The 17,098-nt window shown below is 40.7% G+C and overlaps 1 protein-coding gene across 8 annotated transcripts in view; it reads left to right on the top strand.

Moving 5' to 3' along the window:
- The window catches only part of CEP350 (centrosomal protein 350), a 110,007-nt gene that overhangs the window by 37,189 nt on the left and 55,720 nt on the right, over nucleotides 1-17,098 (top strand). For 6 of the 8 annotated variants that reach the window (XM_075936825.2, XM_075936821.2, XM_075936822.2 and 3 more), the window contains 9 exons: nucleotides 1,505-2,568; nucleotides 6,053-6,206; nucleotides 9,350-9,513; nucleotides 11,712-11,901; nucleotides 14,147-14,367; nucleotides 15,013-15,176; nucleotides 15,795-15,905; nucleotides 16,171-16,311; nucleotides 16,905-17,041. In XM_075936825.2, the coding sequence (XP_075792940.2) occupies nucleotides 1,505-2,568; nucleotides 6,053-6,206; nucleotides 9,350-9,513; nucleotides 11,712-11,901; nucleotides 14,147-14,367; nucleotides 15,013-15,176; nucleotides 15,795-15,905; nucleotides 16,171-16,311; nucleotides 16,905-17,041 (2,346 nt within the window). The remainder of the gene's footprint in view (nucleotides 1-1,504; nucleotides 2,569-6,052; nucleotides 6,207-9,349; nucleotides 9,514-11,711; nucleotides 11,902-14,146; nucleotides 14,368-15,012; nucleotides 15,177-15,794; nucleotides 15,906-16,170; nucleotides 16,312-16,904; nucleotides 17,042-17,098) is intronic. The other 2 variants (XM_075936824.2, XM_075936823.2) reach the window with 2 other exon arrangements.

Below are 17,098 nucleotides of genomic sequence, written 5' to 3'. Positions count from 1 at the left end.
TGCTGAATGTTGTCTGGTCATTTGATATATTGTCTAATTTAGGTTGCAAGTCCTTCAGAGCATTGACTATCTTCCTCTTTTCTGGACTTTTAAACTAATGGATTCTGCTTAATAAATGTAATATTCAGGATGCACACTGAAACATTTAAAAGTGAGGAAATGACTGTTAAGGCTACATGCACATCTTTAGCTCTATTCCCTAGTGCCGTGGTCACCAACCAGTAGATCGTGATCTATCGGTAGATCTCAGGGGCTCTAAGAGTAGCTCTTGAGCCCTCTCTGAACTGCGCACCTGCGCAGTGCATTTACATTAGATTTCCTCATGTAATGTAGGCAGGGCTTCAAGGAAGGGGCGGGACAGTAGATCTTTGCCTGTTCTGAGACTTAAAAAGTGATCTTGGGTGTAAAAAGGTTGGAGACCACTGCCCTAGTGCATATGCCCTATTATCTGGTCTTTAATTACATGATCACTTACTGTTTCTTAAATAATGTATGTATCTCATTACCCTGGTCAAATTAAAATTCATTTTTGCAGTGTAGCAATACTTGTCTCTTAGGCAAGAATTTTAACTAGTGGTAGGAAATTCAAGTGGTAATAGTTTAAATACTACACTGGTATTGCTGTATAATGCAATATTAATATACTACTGTAGTGGGCACCTTAACAGTACCTACGTGTGGAGGGCTAATAACAGGAGAGAATTAAGACTAGAATGGTTACATAATTTGTTTGGAGAGCCATGTAGTAAGTTGAAAAGCAGAATTTAGCTGGTGGTTTGTAAGGAAACCTGATACTCATACTATTGGCTAGTCAGATTAAAGAAGGACATTCTAAGACTTGATAACTGAAAGAGGTATTCTTTTGGAGAACCCTAGTTAGGGGAATCTTAGACATTTATAAGAAAAGGATTTTATTTTTATGTATACATTTGTGAATACGCTTCTATTCCACACTACATGTGTCTGGTCCTTGCCTGGAGTGTCAGTTGCTAAGGAGAGTTGGGACCATTGTCCCCTCTAAGTCAGCTCCATGCAGGGAGCCCTGAGCCTCTGACTGGGTGGGGCTGATTAGTCACCTGTGAAGCTGTGCTGCCTTGCAGCTTACAGGACACACTGGGTGGGAGGGAAATGTGAGTAAAACTGGAGAGGATTCTCTGGGCCTGGAAGATTTCATGAGACTGGAGTGGCAGGGGAAGTAAAGTGTCATCTGAATTGCATTCTGTACATTTCTGCAAAAAGCTCCTGCAAATTTCTGCAAAAAGAATATTCTCTAGTACAACATAATGCGATTTAAGAGAAGGTTTAGACTTTGTATGTATATGCTATATATTTTTTGTAAATACAGTAGAGAGCATTTTTATTTTTGGCTTTCCCAAAAGATTATTAGAGTTTGGTGTCTGAAAAACACCTTTGTTGCAAAGATGTATATGTTCATATGAGCTCTTAAAGTACTTCACAAATGTTGTTCTTGGTCACAAATTTCAGTCTTGTCTTTTGATTCTAGAAGTGATTTGATGGAGCCTACGTGGTTACAGCCAGATAGACTGAGCCCAAGAGTCCATCTCTCTCACCCACAGCCTCTTGCTGGGTCAACTGGAGGACTTTTTTCACAGCTTTTGAATCTGGAGCAGATGGGCTTTTTGCCAAATAACTTCGACTCAGTACTGTCAACCAGGAGGAGCCACAACACACCTGTGGGATCCCTGACTTTGCCACCTCAGCCTTATCTGACTTCATCTGCTGCACAGCAAGAGCTCTTAGTAAAACCTAGTATCAGCCAATATAAGAGTAAACTGGATCGTATTGAAGCCCTGAAAGCTACAGCTGCTTCTTTGTCTAGCAGAATTGAAAGTGAAGCCAAGAAGTTAGCTGGAGCTGGTATCAATTATGGCTCAGTATGGAATTCTGAGCATGAACTATTGCTGGGGAATCAGGATGATGGACACTGGGCTAAAGCTTTGAGTCCCCCTGTGAGAGAAGATAATGAAGATGTCTTCTCAGCCAGAATTCAGAAAATGCTGGGTACCTGTGTGTCCCATACAAGCTTTGATGATAACCTTCCTGGAGTGGGCAACCTTAGTGAATTTAAAAAGCTCCCTGAGACGATCAGTCCTCATACTGCTGCAGTCAGCCTTGGAATGAGATCTCCAACCAGCCACAGGGCTGAAGGAATGCTAGGACATTTGTCGAAGAGGCAAACTGACTCCCCTGGGTCTGAAAATCAGGCTTACAGTCAAAACAAAGGCATAATTCCTCATGATTCCAGCACAGATTCACTCAGCGAAGGGCCTCTTCTAAGTGAGGGGAGTCTATCGGAGGAGGAAGGTGGCCAGCATAGGCAGTCTCCTTTGAAAATTGCTGAGGTGTTAAAAGAAAAGGAGTTCTGTGTTGGGGAGAGAACTGCTTTTGAGCCTATAAAAGAGTTTCAGAAGGACGCAGAAAAGTATTTACCACTCTTCACACAGACAAGTGGAACACAAAGCAAAGGACCATGGGAGGAATTAGCCAAGGGAAGTCCACATAGTGTCATCAACATATTTGCAAAATCTTACCAGCTACATGGGAAAGGTAAGGAAAAGAAATGGAAATATTACCCCAGAGGAATCTTGTGTACATTCATAATTTTCATGTTGACTGCATTATTTGGGATGTAACTGGTTAATTGATGCCCGACCAGAGTAGCCCCTGCCCGAGCCGCAGCAGGCTTGTCTCGGCCGGGCTCACTGCGCCATACGTGACAGCTGCTCCAGCAACATCCCACGCGTACTGCGCTGTGGTGGGCAGTTAACTGGTTAAAAACACCGTTTAATGGGTTAACATTTTAAATGGGATTTTACATCCCTAGACTGCATTTTATAGTTGAATTCACTGGTGAGTCAATTTTCAAGTATCTCGATAATTAATACGAAGATGGATTAATAAGGAAATGTTAATAAGACGTAAGTGTGCATGAGGAAGTGTTATTTATTCCTTCATATAACACAAGAACCAGGGTCAGCCAATGAAATTAATAGGCAGCAGGTTTAAAACAAAAAGTACTTCATCATGTAACACACAGTCAACCTTGAAACTCCTTGCCACTGGGGATGTTCTGAAAGACAAAACTGTAACTGTAACTGGGTTAAAAAAAGAATTAGATAAGTTCATGGAGGATAGGTCCATTAATGGCTATTAGCCACTATGGTCAAGGATGCAATCCCATGCTCTGGATGTCCCTAGTCTTTGACTGTCAGAAGTGGGCAGTGGGTAACGCAGGATGGATCACACAATTCCATGTTCTGTTTATTCCCTCTGGAGCACCTAGTATTGACCCCTGTTGGAAGACAGGTTACTGACCAAGGGTCTGACTTGATATGACTGTTTTTATGATTGCCTCCTTAAGACTTCCCTGTGAGTTTTGGGCAATAAGTACCTGATTTTTTCCCCCTGCCCCAGAAAGACAATTCTGTTGGTTTTGGAAGTAGAAAACTGCTTTTGCATTAAGGTTACTACACTCCTACAGAGTGTAGGTAATTAGAACTTTGAACCTATTCAACTATTAAATGCAACACAATATCTACTGTGGGAGTGAATTGTATTTTTAAAAATATACCTGATTTTTAGAATATTGAACTATAACTAAGTTTATTTTTATAAATGTTCATTTTATATATTTTTAGAATTGTCTGTTTATGGTTTATCAGATATTTTGTCATATCCAAAGTGCTATGCTACACCTAAATTACTTGAATTAGGTTTGAAAATCAGTGTGTATTGAATAGCCGACTTCACCCTTTGCAGCACCAAACAATTTCTTCATAGAAATCTCCCTAACTTCTCTGTAGTTGTAAGCCACTTGTATTTTTCTCTTGCTCCCCATTCTGTTAATCTCAGTTCCACATATACTCAGTGGAACACTGTCACTTTGATCACATGCTGTTGTGAACACCTGCTATCAGTTTGGCATCTGTAACTATTTTCAGATCGCTTTGAGAGCTTCTGGGTTGGAAAGCTTTTATTTACAAAAAATAATAAAAGGGCTTTGTTGCTGAGAAAAAGGTAAGTCCTCCCCCTCTTCTTTCTTTTCAGGTTTCTTTTATGTAGCAAGTGGGCAAGTGGAGCCAACAGGGAGAGCTGGGCCAGTGGTTGGGAGTATGCTTCCTCCTACCACAGCTCCATTTCAAATCCATCCACCAATCCCACCGAAGCGATTTCTTAAGTGAGTTATTTCTAACCAAAGGATCAAGCTTTGTGCCAAAGCTTTAACAGCATTTCATCCCGTTCTCTTCCCATTTCAGTTATTCCTAAAAGATGGAATGCATAAAATGTGTAAGATTTGCTTAATGTATTAATTTCTGTGATTGTATATATGCCATATTCTCTTTATTCTTGCTCGAAAAATCATGCTGCAAAGTCAGGGGAAGCTTACAGGCAGTCCCCGGGTTACGTACAAGATAGGGACTGTAGGTTTGTTCTTAAGTCGAATTTGTATGTAAGTCGGAACTGGCGTCCAGATTCAGCCGCTCCTGAAACTGACCAGCGGCTGACTACAGGAAGCTCGAGGCAGAGTTGCTCTGCCCTGGGCTGCCTGGAATCAGCCGCTGATCAGTTTCAACAGCGGCTGAATCTGGACGCCTGGGACAGAGCAGCTGGGGCGCTGCTAGGTAGGTCCCCGCAGCGCCGCACCTCGGCGCTGCGGGACCAACCCGGCAGCACCCCAGCTGCTCTGCCCCAGGTGTCCCCAAGTCAGCCGCTGCTGGTCAGTTTCAGCGGCGGCTGAATCAGGACGCCTGGGGCAGAGCAGCTGGGGTGCTGCCGGGTTGGTCCAGTAGCGCCGAGGAGCCGCGCTGCGGGACCAACCCAGCAGTGCCCCAGGCGTTGGCAGGGAGAAAAGCCTGGTGTGCTGGGGGGGGGGGGCGCACTAGTTGCGCCCCCCCCCCCCAGCAGACCAGGGAGACGCGGGCGGCGGGACCGCAGAGATGTGCCACGTCCCGCCCGCATCCTCCGCGGCTTTGCTCCGCGTCTCCCTGGTCTTCTGGGTGCCCCCCCTCTCCCCCAGCAGACCAGGGAGACGCGGAGCAAAGCCTCGGAGGACGCTGGCAGTGGGACAGCCCAGACACGCGGCGGTCCTGCTGCCCGCGTCCTCCGCGGCTTTGCTCCGCGTCTCCCTGGTCTGCTGGCGGGGGGGCAGCAGACCAGGGAGATGCGGAGCAGCTTTTCTCGCCCCGGAGGATGCGGGCGGCGGGACCGCGGCGCGTCTGGCCGGTCCCGCCACCCGTGTCCTCCGGGGCGAGAAAAGCCCCGTTCGTAACTGCGAATCCGACATAAGTCGGATCCGCATAACTCGGGGACTGCCTGTACTTCTGCAGATATTTTCTTTTTTAACTTCAACTCTTCATAAGTTGTCTTCTCCAGTGGTTGCTCTGAAAAATAGTTTGGTTGACCACAGTCAGTTAATGAATTGAGATCTCTATAGCAATCTCTGGTCTTAATAGATTAGGTGCTGCACTTATATCAATAGGCAGGATCTTTTTTGTTTATGTGAGCAAGTTTATAGTTAATAGCAACAAGGCATCAGAGCATATTTTCCAGAATTTTCATGCCAGACATTGCATTCCATTCTTATGTATAGCTATTCTGTCCTTTTATCAGTATGCTTAATTCTCCTCTATGAGGCTTTTGCCTTAAGATAGACATTAAATGCTGAATGTTTTCCACGAGTTAGTTTACAGTGTGTCCTTTTTTATTTTATTTTTTATTCTTCAAAGATGACAGAATTTACTCCCTCTAGCTCTCCAGATGGCTCCACTCCCAAACATCACGTTATCCAGATAATCTTTTCTAAGTGGCTTGTACTTCAGTGTAGAAAAGAGGCAGAATATAGTTGACCATTTGTATTTGACTTCCAATGTCAATTGTATCATGTTCATTTAGAATGCTTCTCTAGGGAAGGCATTCTTTCTTACTGAGTATTGTTGGGTATATTTAAGGCCTGCAGCATCATTGTCTGTCATGTGAGCAAATGTGGCATTTAGTATCAACTGTCTTTCTCCCTCCCTTCCCTTTTTCACAGGATTTGAGGAAAGATCAAATGGAGGGTCTCCAGTCCTGCGCCCCTTATTTCCTGCCATGAGCCCTCCAGAGAGCGTTGTTTCATATGAAAATGACTTTGTTTCATCCCAGGAGAGTGGAACTTTGACTGACAAAAAGGTTGCTCTTGAGCCTAGGTAATTATGTAGAAACATTTGGAGAAAATCAGAATGAAAATTATACTAAATTTCTGAGAGTACTTATAAGCAGATTGGTTGTTGCATTGAGTAATGTGTGGATATCTCTCAAGAGGATACCGTTAAATTCAGATGATTGCTTACAGTAGACCTCGAGAGGTATGAATATGTTGGGAATGGAGGTTGTTCATAACTCTGAAACATTTGTTGCTCTGAACAATTTTTCTTTCAAACATTTACAACTGAGTATTGACTTAATACAGCTTTGAAATGTTACTATGCAGGAAAAAATGACACTTAACATTCTAATTAAAAAATGAAATAAACACAGAACATTTTCTTACCTTGTCAGAACTTTTTTTAAAATTTCCCTTCATTTTTTAGTTTACATTTAATGCAGTATCTGTACTGCATTTGCTACTTTTTAAAATCTTGGCTGCTGCCTGATTGCATGCTTTCGGTGTCAAATTAGGTGTATGGTTGACCGATCAGTTTTATAACTTTAGGGTTCATAACTCTGAGATTCCGCCTATACAACATGTCATGTTGTATCTGGGAGCCTATACAACATGTCAAGCAGCATGGCCTAGTGGCAAGCAGTGTAGAACAGAGAATTAAGTACTCCTGAGACCCTAATCCTGGTTATGCCGACTTCTCATGCAGGCTTAGACAAGTCACATAACCTTCTGGGTGTGTAATTGCTTGGAATTTCAAGACCATTACATTCCTGAGATTCCAATTTATTTTTAAAATGGTTTGATTCAAATTACTTACCGAATTTTTCAAAATTCAATTACATTGAATTTTCCGTCTTTATAGCTCAAGTTTGAAGGGTTTTGTATGAGATAGGGAAGAAGCGAACAACCCTAAAAACTTGCTTCACACTTGTTGGGTGAGGAGGGCAGTTACAAGTGTTTGTCTACAGTTTTTGTCTAGACCTAAATAAGTGGAGGACAAAGCACATATTTCATGGTATGTGGCTAGCTGTATTAATGTTTTAACAAAGAAAATGGATTATTATAATTTACCTTTTAATACAATTTACCACCTTTCATGTAACTTCAGTGGGGCTGACAGACTTGCTGGGCTTCTAGGCAAGTGTTTGGGGAGGGCTGACTCTGTGCTCCTTGAAGGGGCAGAGACACACGTGGAAGGGGCAGGGCTGGGGCAGCCAGTGCTGAACATGCTAAGCTGCCTTATCCCCAGCGTCTAGCGAACTCCAAGAGCCGTGTGCCATGTAGTGTAAATGTAAATGGTTAACAGATAAGCCCCATGCTTAACAGATGAGGCTTCTCAGTTCTGGTTAATCGGTAGGGGCTGGAGCAGCTCCCTGCCCTACCCCGTCCGAGGTTCCCCCTCCCAACCCCTCTGCCGCAGGTTAAATGCTGGCTCCCTGGGAGCAGGGCCCTGCTGCAGAATAAAGCTTATTTAAGTTTTATACTGCAGAACAAGCAGCGTGTGTAACCACCAGGATTTTTAGTGGTTACACGGTTTCATTTAAAAAAAATTTTACATCCCTACCGCGTAGTGCTCCGACAGCTATTTAAAAGGCCCACGACTCCAGCTGCTGACACTTCTGGGCAGCAGGGGCCTTTTTGAATCACCAGGCCCTGGAGCAACTACTCCCTATGTCTTCCCATGGTCCCCTGTCCTCCATTGGCAGGTCTGTCCCTTTAATTTTTTTTATAAATGCATGACCCTATTAAAAAAGTCCATAGTTCTGCAAGTTTATCAATATCCTAGGTCCATGTGTAATAATTTAGATTTATGTCAATTTCAGGATAATATATACGTGTATCCAAATCTGTAGTTGAATGACCATAAAAAAGTATATCTGAAATTGTGCAAATATTCATCTTTTGTAATTCCATATCTGGGCTGAAATTCAGTACACTTACAATCAAGTCTAAGTATCCTTGCAACTACTACCAGTCTCTAATACCAAAATCGTTTTGTTTCTCAAGATGGGTTTGTAATGCAGCAATGTACAGGTTGAATCTCTTTAGTCTGGCACCTTCGTAACCTGATGGGTGCTGGACCAGAGAATTTGCTGAAACATAGGAGGTCAATATTAGGGATGTTAAATAGCGGTTAGGAAGCTAATCAAGTAGTCAATGGAATTTCCATCGACTACTTGATTAGCCGATAAAGGGGTTTGCTGCGGCTCTGCTTTTTAAATGTAGGAAGAGCTACCAGGGACAGCAGTCCCAGACATTGTGCCGGGTCCCAGACGTTGTGCCTCTGCTTTTTAAATGTAGTAGAAGCCACCAGGTTCTTGCTACATTTAAAAAGCAGAGCTGCAGCGAATCCCCTTATCGACTAATCGAGTAGTTGATGGAAATTCCATCGACTATTCGATTAGCTTCCTAACAGCTATTTAACATCCCTAATATTGACCTCCTGTGTTTCAGCAAAAAGCCATTTCCCCCCGCTGCACCTCTGCTTCCCCTGCCTCCTGCGGAGGCAGTGCTTTTAAGCTGGTTCCCCCCAGCACCAGCTCCTGCTTCCTCCCCTTGCTGTCTCTGTATCAGTGGGAGTGATTATTTGAGTAGTGACTCGACTACCTGATAAGCCTAGTCAATCTTGTAGTGAGTGAGTCTCTTTTTTATTTTTATTCCTCTGAAGTGAATAAATGCAATGCTGCTTAATAATGTATGGCTGTACTGATAAACCTTATACAAGCCTATGCCTAGTCAAGGGGTATCAGGTCTCTTCATAATGTTTTAGTGTCCTTACACAATTTTATTGTATTGGCATAAGGAAATAAGTAGATGGAACACCAAAAAAAAGTGCTTATGCTTAGCGGCATTACCAACATTTCCACTGCTTGCTGGGGTCTTAGAAGACATTTGGGCATAAATTAGAGCTAAATAACAGCATAGAGCACTGAGAGCCAGGACTGGCGGCCATAAACAAATTTTACAAGATCTTGGAAAGCTTGGCCACAAACATCCAACTAACTAAAATTATACCGGACCATGGATGTTGCCAGACCAAAGTGTGTTGAACTAGAGAGGTTCAGCCTATATAATTGGTCCTGATTTTAGTCATCTGTCTCTTCAAGAAAATCATATAGATTTCTTGTGTGGCATGGAATAGAGGAATTGGGAATCTTCAGCTAGTGTTTTTTTGTTCTGTGGCAGTATCAGTGGCAGCAGCAATTCCAGCATTCAAGAAGAGCTTCCCAGCAGGAAGTCTCCCCATGAACACCAATCTATAGAGCTAACGTCCCAGCATTCACCTGGACTCTGGTCTGGGGCATCTTCTCATTCATCTGGATCTTCTAAAAGGAGAGGGAAAAAGGAAAGTAAGTACAGTACTGAGAATATACTCATTTTTATCATGTTTGTCAGATGGTTGTATTGGTATGCTCACATTTTTAAAGGTTTTTCCTGGGATCATTTACTTTGTTTGATTTAAGCATTTTCATTTTCAGTGGTTGATGGTACTGCGTCTGTAATCTAGTTCCAAAGTAGTAGATAGCATTGTTTACTTTCAGCTCTCTATGAAACTGTCTGCTTCTATTGCATTCCGTTCTATTCTAAAGAGAAAGCACATATATGTTTTCAGCAGTTACATTCTTATGCTTTCACTATGTGAGATGCTCATTTGTAACTTAGTTTGGTGAATACTGAAACCAAATTGTTAATGTTATTTCTACCAGAAACCTCACTTATTCTATTTATAGTGATCTTTTTTTGGCCTTGTCATATAGTAACTGCTAAAAATAGTTGAGAAACATTACTATTTTATCACTACACTATTTAGTGATAAAATGTGCTATATTAATCAAACTAGTGACTTAGTTTTAATTTTTTTATATAACCTATAAATTGTCCTGAAATTCTCTAAAATTAATTTAAAAAACCATTCAGCTGCTGTGAAATTAAAATAATGGACACCTTTTTGGAACCAACAGAAAACATACAGATGTTTAATAGACTATATATTACGCACAAATGAATGAATACCAAGCCTCTTATGGTAGTTTCTTTTGCATTAGAAACTTAACAAAATGTGTTTTTTACAAATGGGAAATTAGTTTTAGGCTTTCAAAAAACCCCAAATAATCAACAGTAAGATGAGAAGACTAAATGTAAAATGTGGTTACAGTCAGGAAAGTAATTATAACAATTGTATTCTTGACGGTTCCACTCTGGTTGCTGTAAGAGAGTTCCACATTATGCAAGTCAAGTTAATTCTCAGAGGGGTATCTGTAAAAACAGCGAGGAGTCCTGTGGCACTTTGAAGAATAACAGATTTATTTAGGTGGATACAAACAACTTTGCAGATGCAGAGTGAAAATCAGATGTAGGGATATATGTACAAGAATATCAAAAGAAAAGTTACTTATGAAGTGTAGGATCAATTTTAATGAGGCCAATTCAATCAGGGTGGATGTGGCTTACTCCTAGCAGTTGATGGGCAGGTGTGAATACAACAAGTGGAAGAACATTGCTTTTGTAGTGAGAGCACCATTCTGAGTCCTTACCCAATCCAGATTTCATTGTGTTAAATTTGAAAATGAATTGTAGCTCTACTGTTTCTCTTTGTAGTCTGGTATTGAAGAGTTTTTGCAAAAGGAGGGCTACTTTTAAATCTGTTATTGACTATCCAGGGAGGTTGAAGTATTCTACTGAGTTTTGTGTGTTGCTTTTCCTTAATGTCTAATTTGTGTCCTTTTATCTTTTGGTGCAGAGACTGTCTGGTTTGGCCAATATATATAGCAACGGGTCATTGCTGGCACATGATGGATCTATATACACATATATCCCTACATCTGATTTCCACTCAGTGTATCTGCTGAAATGGTTTTTACCCATGAAAGCTTATGCCCAAATAAATCCCTTAGTCTGTAAGGTGCCACAGGACTCCTTTTTGTTTTTACAAGTCAAGATGGGAATTTTTCTAATCACTACTAGGAAAAAAAAGTTGTGGGTTTTGGGTTTTTTGGGAGGGAGGGATGTGGGTTTTTTTTTTTTTTTTTCAGTAATTGTGTGCGCAGTTGGGATTTAGCTGACTATTTGGATGAAGGATATGTGAGGCAGAACAGAATTGACTATTATACACTTGTGGCTGTATTGCGTCTGCAGTTCAGCAGGCGCTCAACTAGTACATTTTAAGTACAGGGCATCCCTGCTGTAAGTCTCCTGGGTATACAACCGTTCATTATTAAAGTTGCTGATGCTTGTAAGAACTGATGCATTATAAGTCCTCCCATTCCCTGCTCTTGAATTGCGCAAATAGAAGTCAGATGTGGGGGAAAAAATTCCCTGCTTTAAGTTGTTGCACTATAAGTCCAAGTTTTTTGTAATGTATCTTGGATTTATAGAGAGGACAGCCTGTAGATATGATTCAGAAAAGGAGCTGGTCTAAAGTAAAAAGTTCCATATTTATTTAGGCTAGACAAGGTTCTTTTAAAATCAGTAAAAAATTCACTCGGTTGTTTCTTTGTAGGTAATAACAGCTGAACTTTGGCTTTAACTTTGTCATTATATTTTTCAGAGCTAAAATCTTTCAATGAAAGCTCACACCACTCTCCAGTGAAAGATGACAAAGTGCTATCTGAGAGAGACCATGGGTTCCAACAAGCAAAGAGGTCTTTGCCTAGCAGCAAAATTTCTAATAGAGAGCATGAGCAGAATGCAGATACTGATAGCACATTGGAAGAGTTGTCTGGACATTCTTTGTTGAGGTAAAGTGTGCCTTTATAAGACATTGTACACATATTACTAGAGCTTGGTGTTTGTTTTTAATATGAAGTGTGGAGTACAAGTGCAACCATAGTGTAGAGGTGGAGAAAGGATGTGTAGCTTAATCTGCTATTTCTGTACTACATTAAATAACTTTGTATAAAAATCTTAAATTATAGCCTGGCTCCTGAAAATTTGACCATCTTTCTGGATAGTTTACTAGTAATAATTCACAACATTTACAAGTGAAACACCTGTACTTGAAATAAACAGTATAAAAGATGATCTCTGACTATTTTTTAAATTAATAAATGTTAAAGAAAATATTGAAGCTGCAATATCATTTCAAGAAAGAACACAGAGCTTGAATATTATTTGTAAATTCGTAGCAGCTTTTATAATGAATACAGCTACTTCATTTCAGCATAAAAATGATCATTAAGGTCTTGCTTGTCTTGTTTAATGCTCAGAGGGAAACTGTCAACTTCAGTTCTTTGAATTGGAGTACAGTACTTTGAAGGAATCAGTTTACCCTTTTTAAATAAAATGTTCTGGAAACCTTTTAATGCTTGTAAATATTTGAGGGAGTTTTCTGCCCCATTGTTGATATTAAGGGCAGCTTTTAGGGTACACCCAACTACAACATGAAATATGCTCATGCTTGCCTCTCTCTCTCTCTCTCTCTCTCTCTCTTTTTTCCCCCCCTTTCTGAGTATATGCCTACCTGTTGACTGTTTAGATTTAGTTTATTTTGTTGCAGCAATTATGGGTAAAAACTGTGTGTGTGTTTGTGTGTGTGTGTGTGTGTATGTGTGTGCGTGCGCGCTTCTCCCTCACACTTGCCAAAACATCAGTGGTGGTGATGTACCAGTGTATGAGCCTGGAAGAGCAACTGATGAACAAAACATTGAAGCAGACTCTAGATTGTGCTGTCAAATTTACAAAATTAAAACATGGAAAAATTAGACACCTTTTTTTTCCTCTAGAGTTTCTTAGTTATGGTCATCTGAGGCGTTAACTGTAATAATAGCTGGTACAAAATAGAAGTGATTTTTAAATTAACTTTGTCCCTTTGAATCTTTGTTTCTATACCAAACAACTACAAAGAACACCTTGGCCAATACAGGCATCTTTCAGTTTAATTGTTGAAAAGGCACTGAAGCTAGCTTTTCTTTTTCCATCTTCATAAAGAAGAGTCTGTAAGAAACTAAAAGTAGGCAGACCACCTATGAAGAGCTGTTGCCATCTGAAATTCAAGGTGAACCTGGATAGACTGTGTGCTGCAAATCAATTGACACAGTTGTGGACACCAATGAAGCAGTTCAATATCCCACAGAATTTTTGAATTCACTAAATCCTAGTGGCATGCCACAAGATAACTTGGTGTTGAAAAAGTAAACTTAGATGCTCCAAGACTTTGTAATGGCATAAGATTTTTCATTAAATCTTTGAAGCCATACACCGCTGAAGCTGCCGTTTTGACTGGAATTGCCAAAAGGGAAGATGTCTTTATACCATGGATTCCATTGATATCAACAGATTATCCATTTGAGTTTAAGCATTTGCAATTTCCAGTATAACTTGCTTGTGCAATAACAGAGCACAGCGTCAATCCTTCAGAATTGCAGGAGTGGATTTGAGAGCAGATTGCTTTGGACATAGCAACTATACATTGCTACGTTCAGAGTGAGAAGTTCTAGCAAAAACCAGAAAAACTGCAAATATTTAATAAGCTCTATTTAATGTTTGAATCGTGTAAATTTTTTTATTAATAGGAACTTTTTTCCTTAATTTTTGAAAAATACAGTCATTTAAATAAAACATGTACATTATTGTTTCATTTCTTTCCCCTCACTTCCCCCCCAAAAATTGAGTTAGACCCAAGCAACACGGGTAAATCTGCTAGTTGAAAATAAAATCTTGTCTCAAACCTCTTTCTAAAAAGACACACAAATCAATTTTAGAGCCTATAAGTACGTATTTATGTATTAGCTATATTTGATACTGTAAAACACTGTTATCAAAATATGTCCCAAAGTGGAATGCATGTACAACATCCCTGTAGTGAGTTGCTTCTTAAATACTGTATAGGTACCTGCAAATACCAGGCAAGCATTCCCTGTATATGGTCTGTTCAAATATAAACAAACAGGGGACCTAGATGACTACTTTGTAAACTTTCATCCTTGCACTTAAATGGTTGGGCATTGGAGAATACTGACCTTCTGGTTTGTGTTTTTCTGTCAGTCTCTCAGACAAGGGAAGGTCCCAGAAGAGCCCAACGTCTCCTCCGTCTCCAGGCTCCCAGAAACTATTACAGTTTGACTCTCTAGGAAATACAGCGGAAAGGGACAGGTCTCCTGCAGGCTTTCCTGGGAATACAGCTTCAGGGGTCAAGCCCAGTGTAGCCATCTCTGACTCAAGCCTGGGAACTAGCAAGACTGGAGGAGCAGCAGCAGCAGTGGCTGGTGAGCTGGCTCCATTCAAGCCCTACAAATTCCATAAAACTTATTCTTTTTTTTCCCTTTGTATTTATGTGTAGTTTCTATGATGTAGACCAAGGGCTTCTCTACACTTGAATTGCTACAGCTACAGCATGGCAGCTGCACTGCTGTAGGACTTTAGTATAGCTACTCACATTGTCGTAGGTAATCCACCTCTCTGAGGCAGAAATCTTCTCTTTAATAAGGCCACGTCTCCACTTGCTGTGCCAGAGATCACTCTTCTGGCGTTCAATTTAGCAGGTCTAGTAAAGACCAGCTAAATTGAATACCGTGTGCGCCCTCGGTTGGCATCTGTACCCCTCGCAGTTGCGAGGAGTAAGGAAAGCCAACAGGAACATTTTCTCCCGTCAGCCTCCCACTGTGAAGATGGTTCTAAGCTTCGTTTAAAATATGTTGACTCCAGCTACATTATTTATGTAGCTGGAGGTGCATACCTTAAGCTGACCTCCTGGGTCCAGTATAGACCTGGTCTCAGAGACACAGGGACTTAGGTTGGCTTAATTGCATTGTTCATTGGGTGTGGATCTTTGACACACCTAAGAAACATTCAATCAAGTGTAGACTAGTGCTAAGTCCTACAATTGCTAAATAGTAAATATTCTCTTATAGGATCTATGCGCTTCTCTCCTGCTGGCCTCCAGCATCGTTTGACAGCAGAACTCAACTACCTGAGTGCCATTGAGGAATCTGTACGGCAACTCTCCGATGTAGAACGAGTGCGGGGTATATCCCTTGCCCAGCAGGAGACTGTTTCACTGGCTCAGATCTTAAAGGTGACTGGAAAAGTTCTTTTTCTTGCTTTAAGAAAAGCAAGAAACCTCTTGTTCCGTACTTTGTGAGAAAAATTAACCAGAGCACTGTAATTGAAATAATTCTGCGGCTGATTGAAACAATCCACAGTTGAGGTGATGCAGTCTAAATGTCCAATATATTTTAAAATTACCTGCATCATTTTCCCTGTTCTTATCAACACCAGTGGTGAGTCAGGAGTTCCTACCATTCATTACACGTCAGAATAAACCTAGAAAGTGTTTACTAGATTTGATACTTAGTCCTCAGACAACATAGTGATTGTTCAGGCCTGAGTTCTTGGTCTTATTCTGGGTATATCTTGGTTGAAATCTGCTCCTCTTAACAAGATTAGCTACTTCCCAAAGTTGAACCATCTGACTTTCCAGATTCTGATTTATTTTGTACCCAGGGAATAAGGGATTGTCATTTCCCCCACCAACAAGATAGAGGTGCCGGAAGAGAGATTGAAGGTTTGACTTTAGCCCAGCAAACTGCAAATAGAGCAGCATTCTGACTGTTATTTTGTTACAATTAGTGGGGTAGGTTGTGGAATCAAAATGCAGATTCTTTATTTAACACTAAAATTTCTTAATATGTAGGCACAGCATCAGCGACATGAACGGGATTTGGCTCTTTTGAAACTCAAGGCTGAGCAAGAGGCTTTAGAGAGTCAAAGACAACTGGAGGAAGCGAGGCAGAAAGCAGCTCAGGTAATGTCTAGTTCCAAAAAATATGGAGTGTGAAAAAGACAGAGCTTTGTTTTTCAGTAAACCTGGGCTCAGAAATATTCTTAATGTGAAATCGATGGAGGGTCTACAAAGAGTAAAGGAGTTCGAAGTGTCTGACTGACCAAAACACTTTAAAGACAACTCTTAATTTCAAGCAGATTTTTTGTTCTTTAAAACTGTAAACACAAAACTAATAGTAATACTACCCATCAAGTGTAATTATAACCTTGCTGTCTTGTCTTTATAGGCCCATGCAGAATCTCTGCAGCATCTGGTCCAGTCACGACAAGAGGCAGCAGAAGCACTACAGGAGACCACATGTAAAATTGCAGCCCAGCAGGTGGAAGCTGCTCTGCTCACTACAGATGCAGCTCGCCAGATCCATGAGGTGAGATTCTGTATGAAAGGTTTGATGAGGAAAATTTAAAACTAGTAAATTTAAAGTTAGTAAATCTTGAATTTCTAAAAATAATGTTTGATATATTTCTGCTGATTAGAAGCAAGCTCCTTATACCATAGAAAGGGGGAAATTCCCGGGTTTCTGATTATATAATGCCATTTTTAGACCTGATGTCTTATATGGTATTAGATGATAAAACTGTCACTTGTTCAAGTCTAAGCATTGTCAATGTTGCTCCTCAAACAAGTGTAATTTTTTGGTGAAAGGAAAAAAATTGTTTGTGGCAGTTTGGAGTTCTGGGATGTTTGTCCAAGTGGAGATCATTTAGTGAGCAGAGTTCAGGTTAATTGGCCACAGTTGCATGACCCATACAGTTTATCACATGGCTTTTCCCACTTTGTATGTGTGTGTGAGAGACTAATACAGAGCAAGCTGCTCCTCTTACTTAGTTGAAATTGATTAATCTTTAGGTGTAAATTATTGATTGATTATATGGTGATGTATGTCATGTATATGCCTGCAACAATTAAGCGTTTTATATAGGGAAAGCAGTTGTGTTTCAAGTATATTCCTATATTCAGATGACAGAGTTGGCACGAACACAGAACTCAGATGTTGTCAGTGCTCCTGCAGCTCCAATTACCACCCTGTTTGACCATCAGCGGCAGCCTCATTCAGACTTCATGAAACAGCTCAGATCTCGAGCAGATACAAACAGGTATTTAACCAATACAACCCTCACAAATGTAGCACTTTAAGAAAAGCAGTAGCAGTT

This window comes from Pelodiscus sinensis, chromosome 9, assembly GCF_052426305.1.
Source record: "Pelodiscus sinensis isolate ZL-2025 chromosome 9, ASM5242630v1, whole genome shotgun sequence".
Lineage (NCBI taxonomy): Eukaryota > Metazoa > Chordata > Testudines > Trionychidae > Pelodiscus > Pelodiscus sinensis.
The sequence above is the reverse complement of the archived record's forward strand: the minus strand, read 5'-3'. Positions and strand labels throughout refer to the sequence as shown.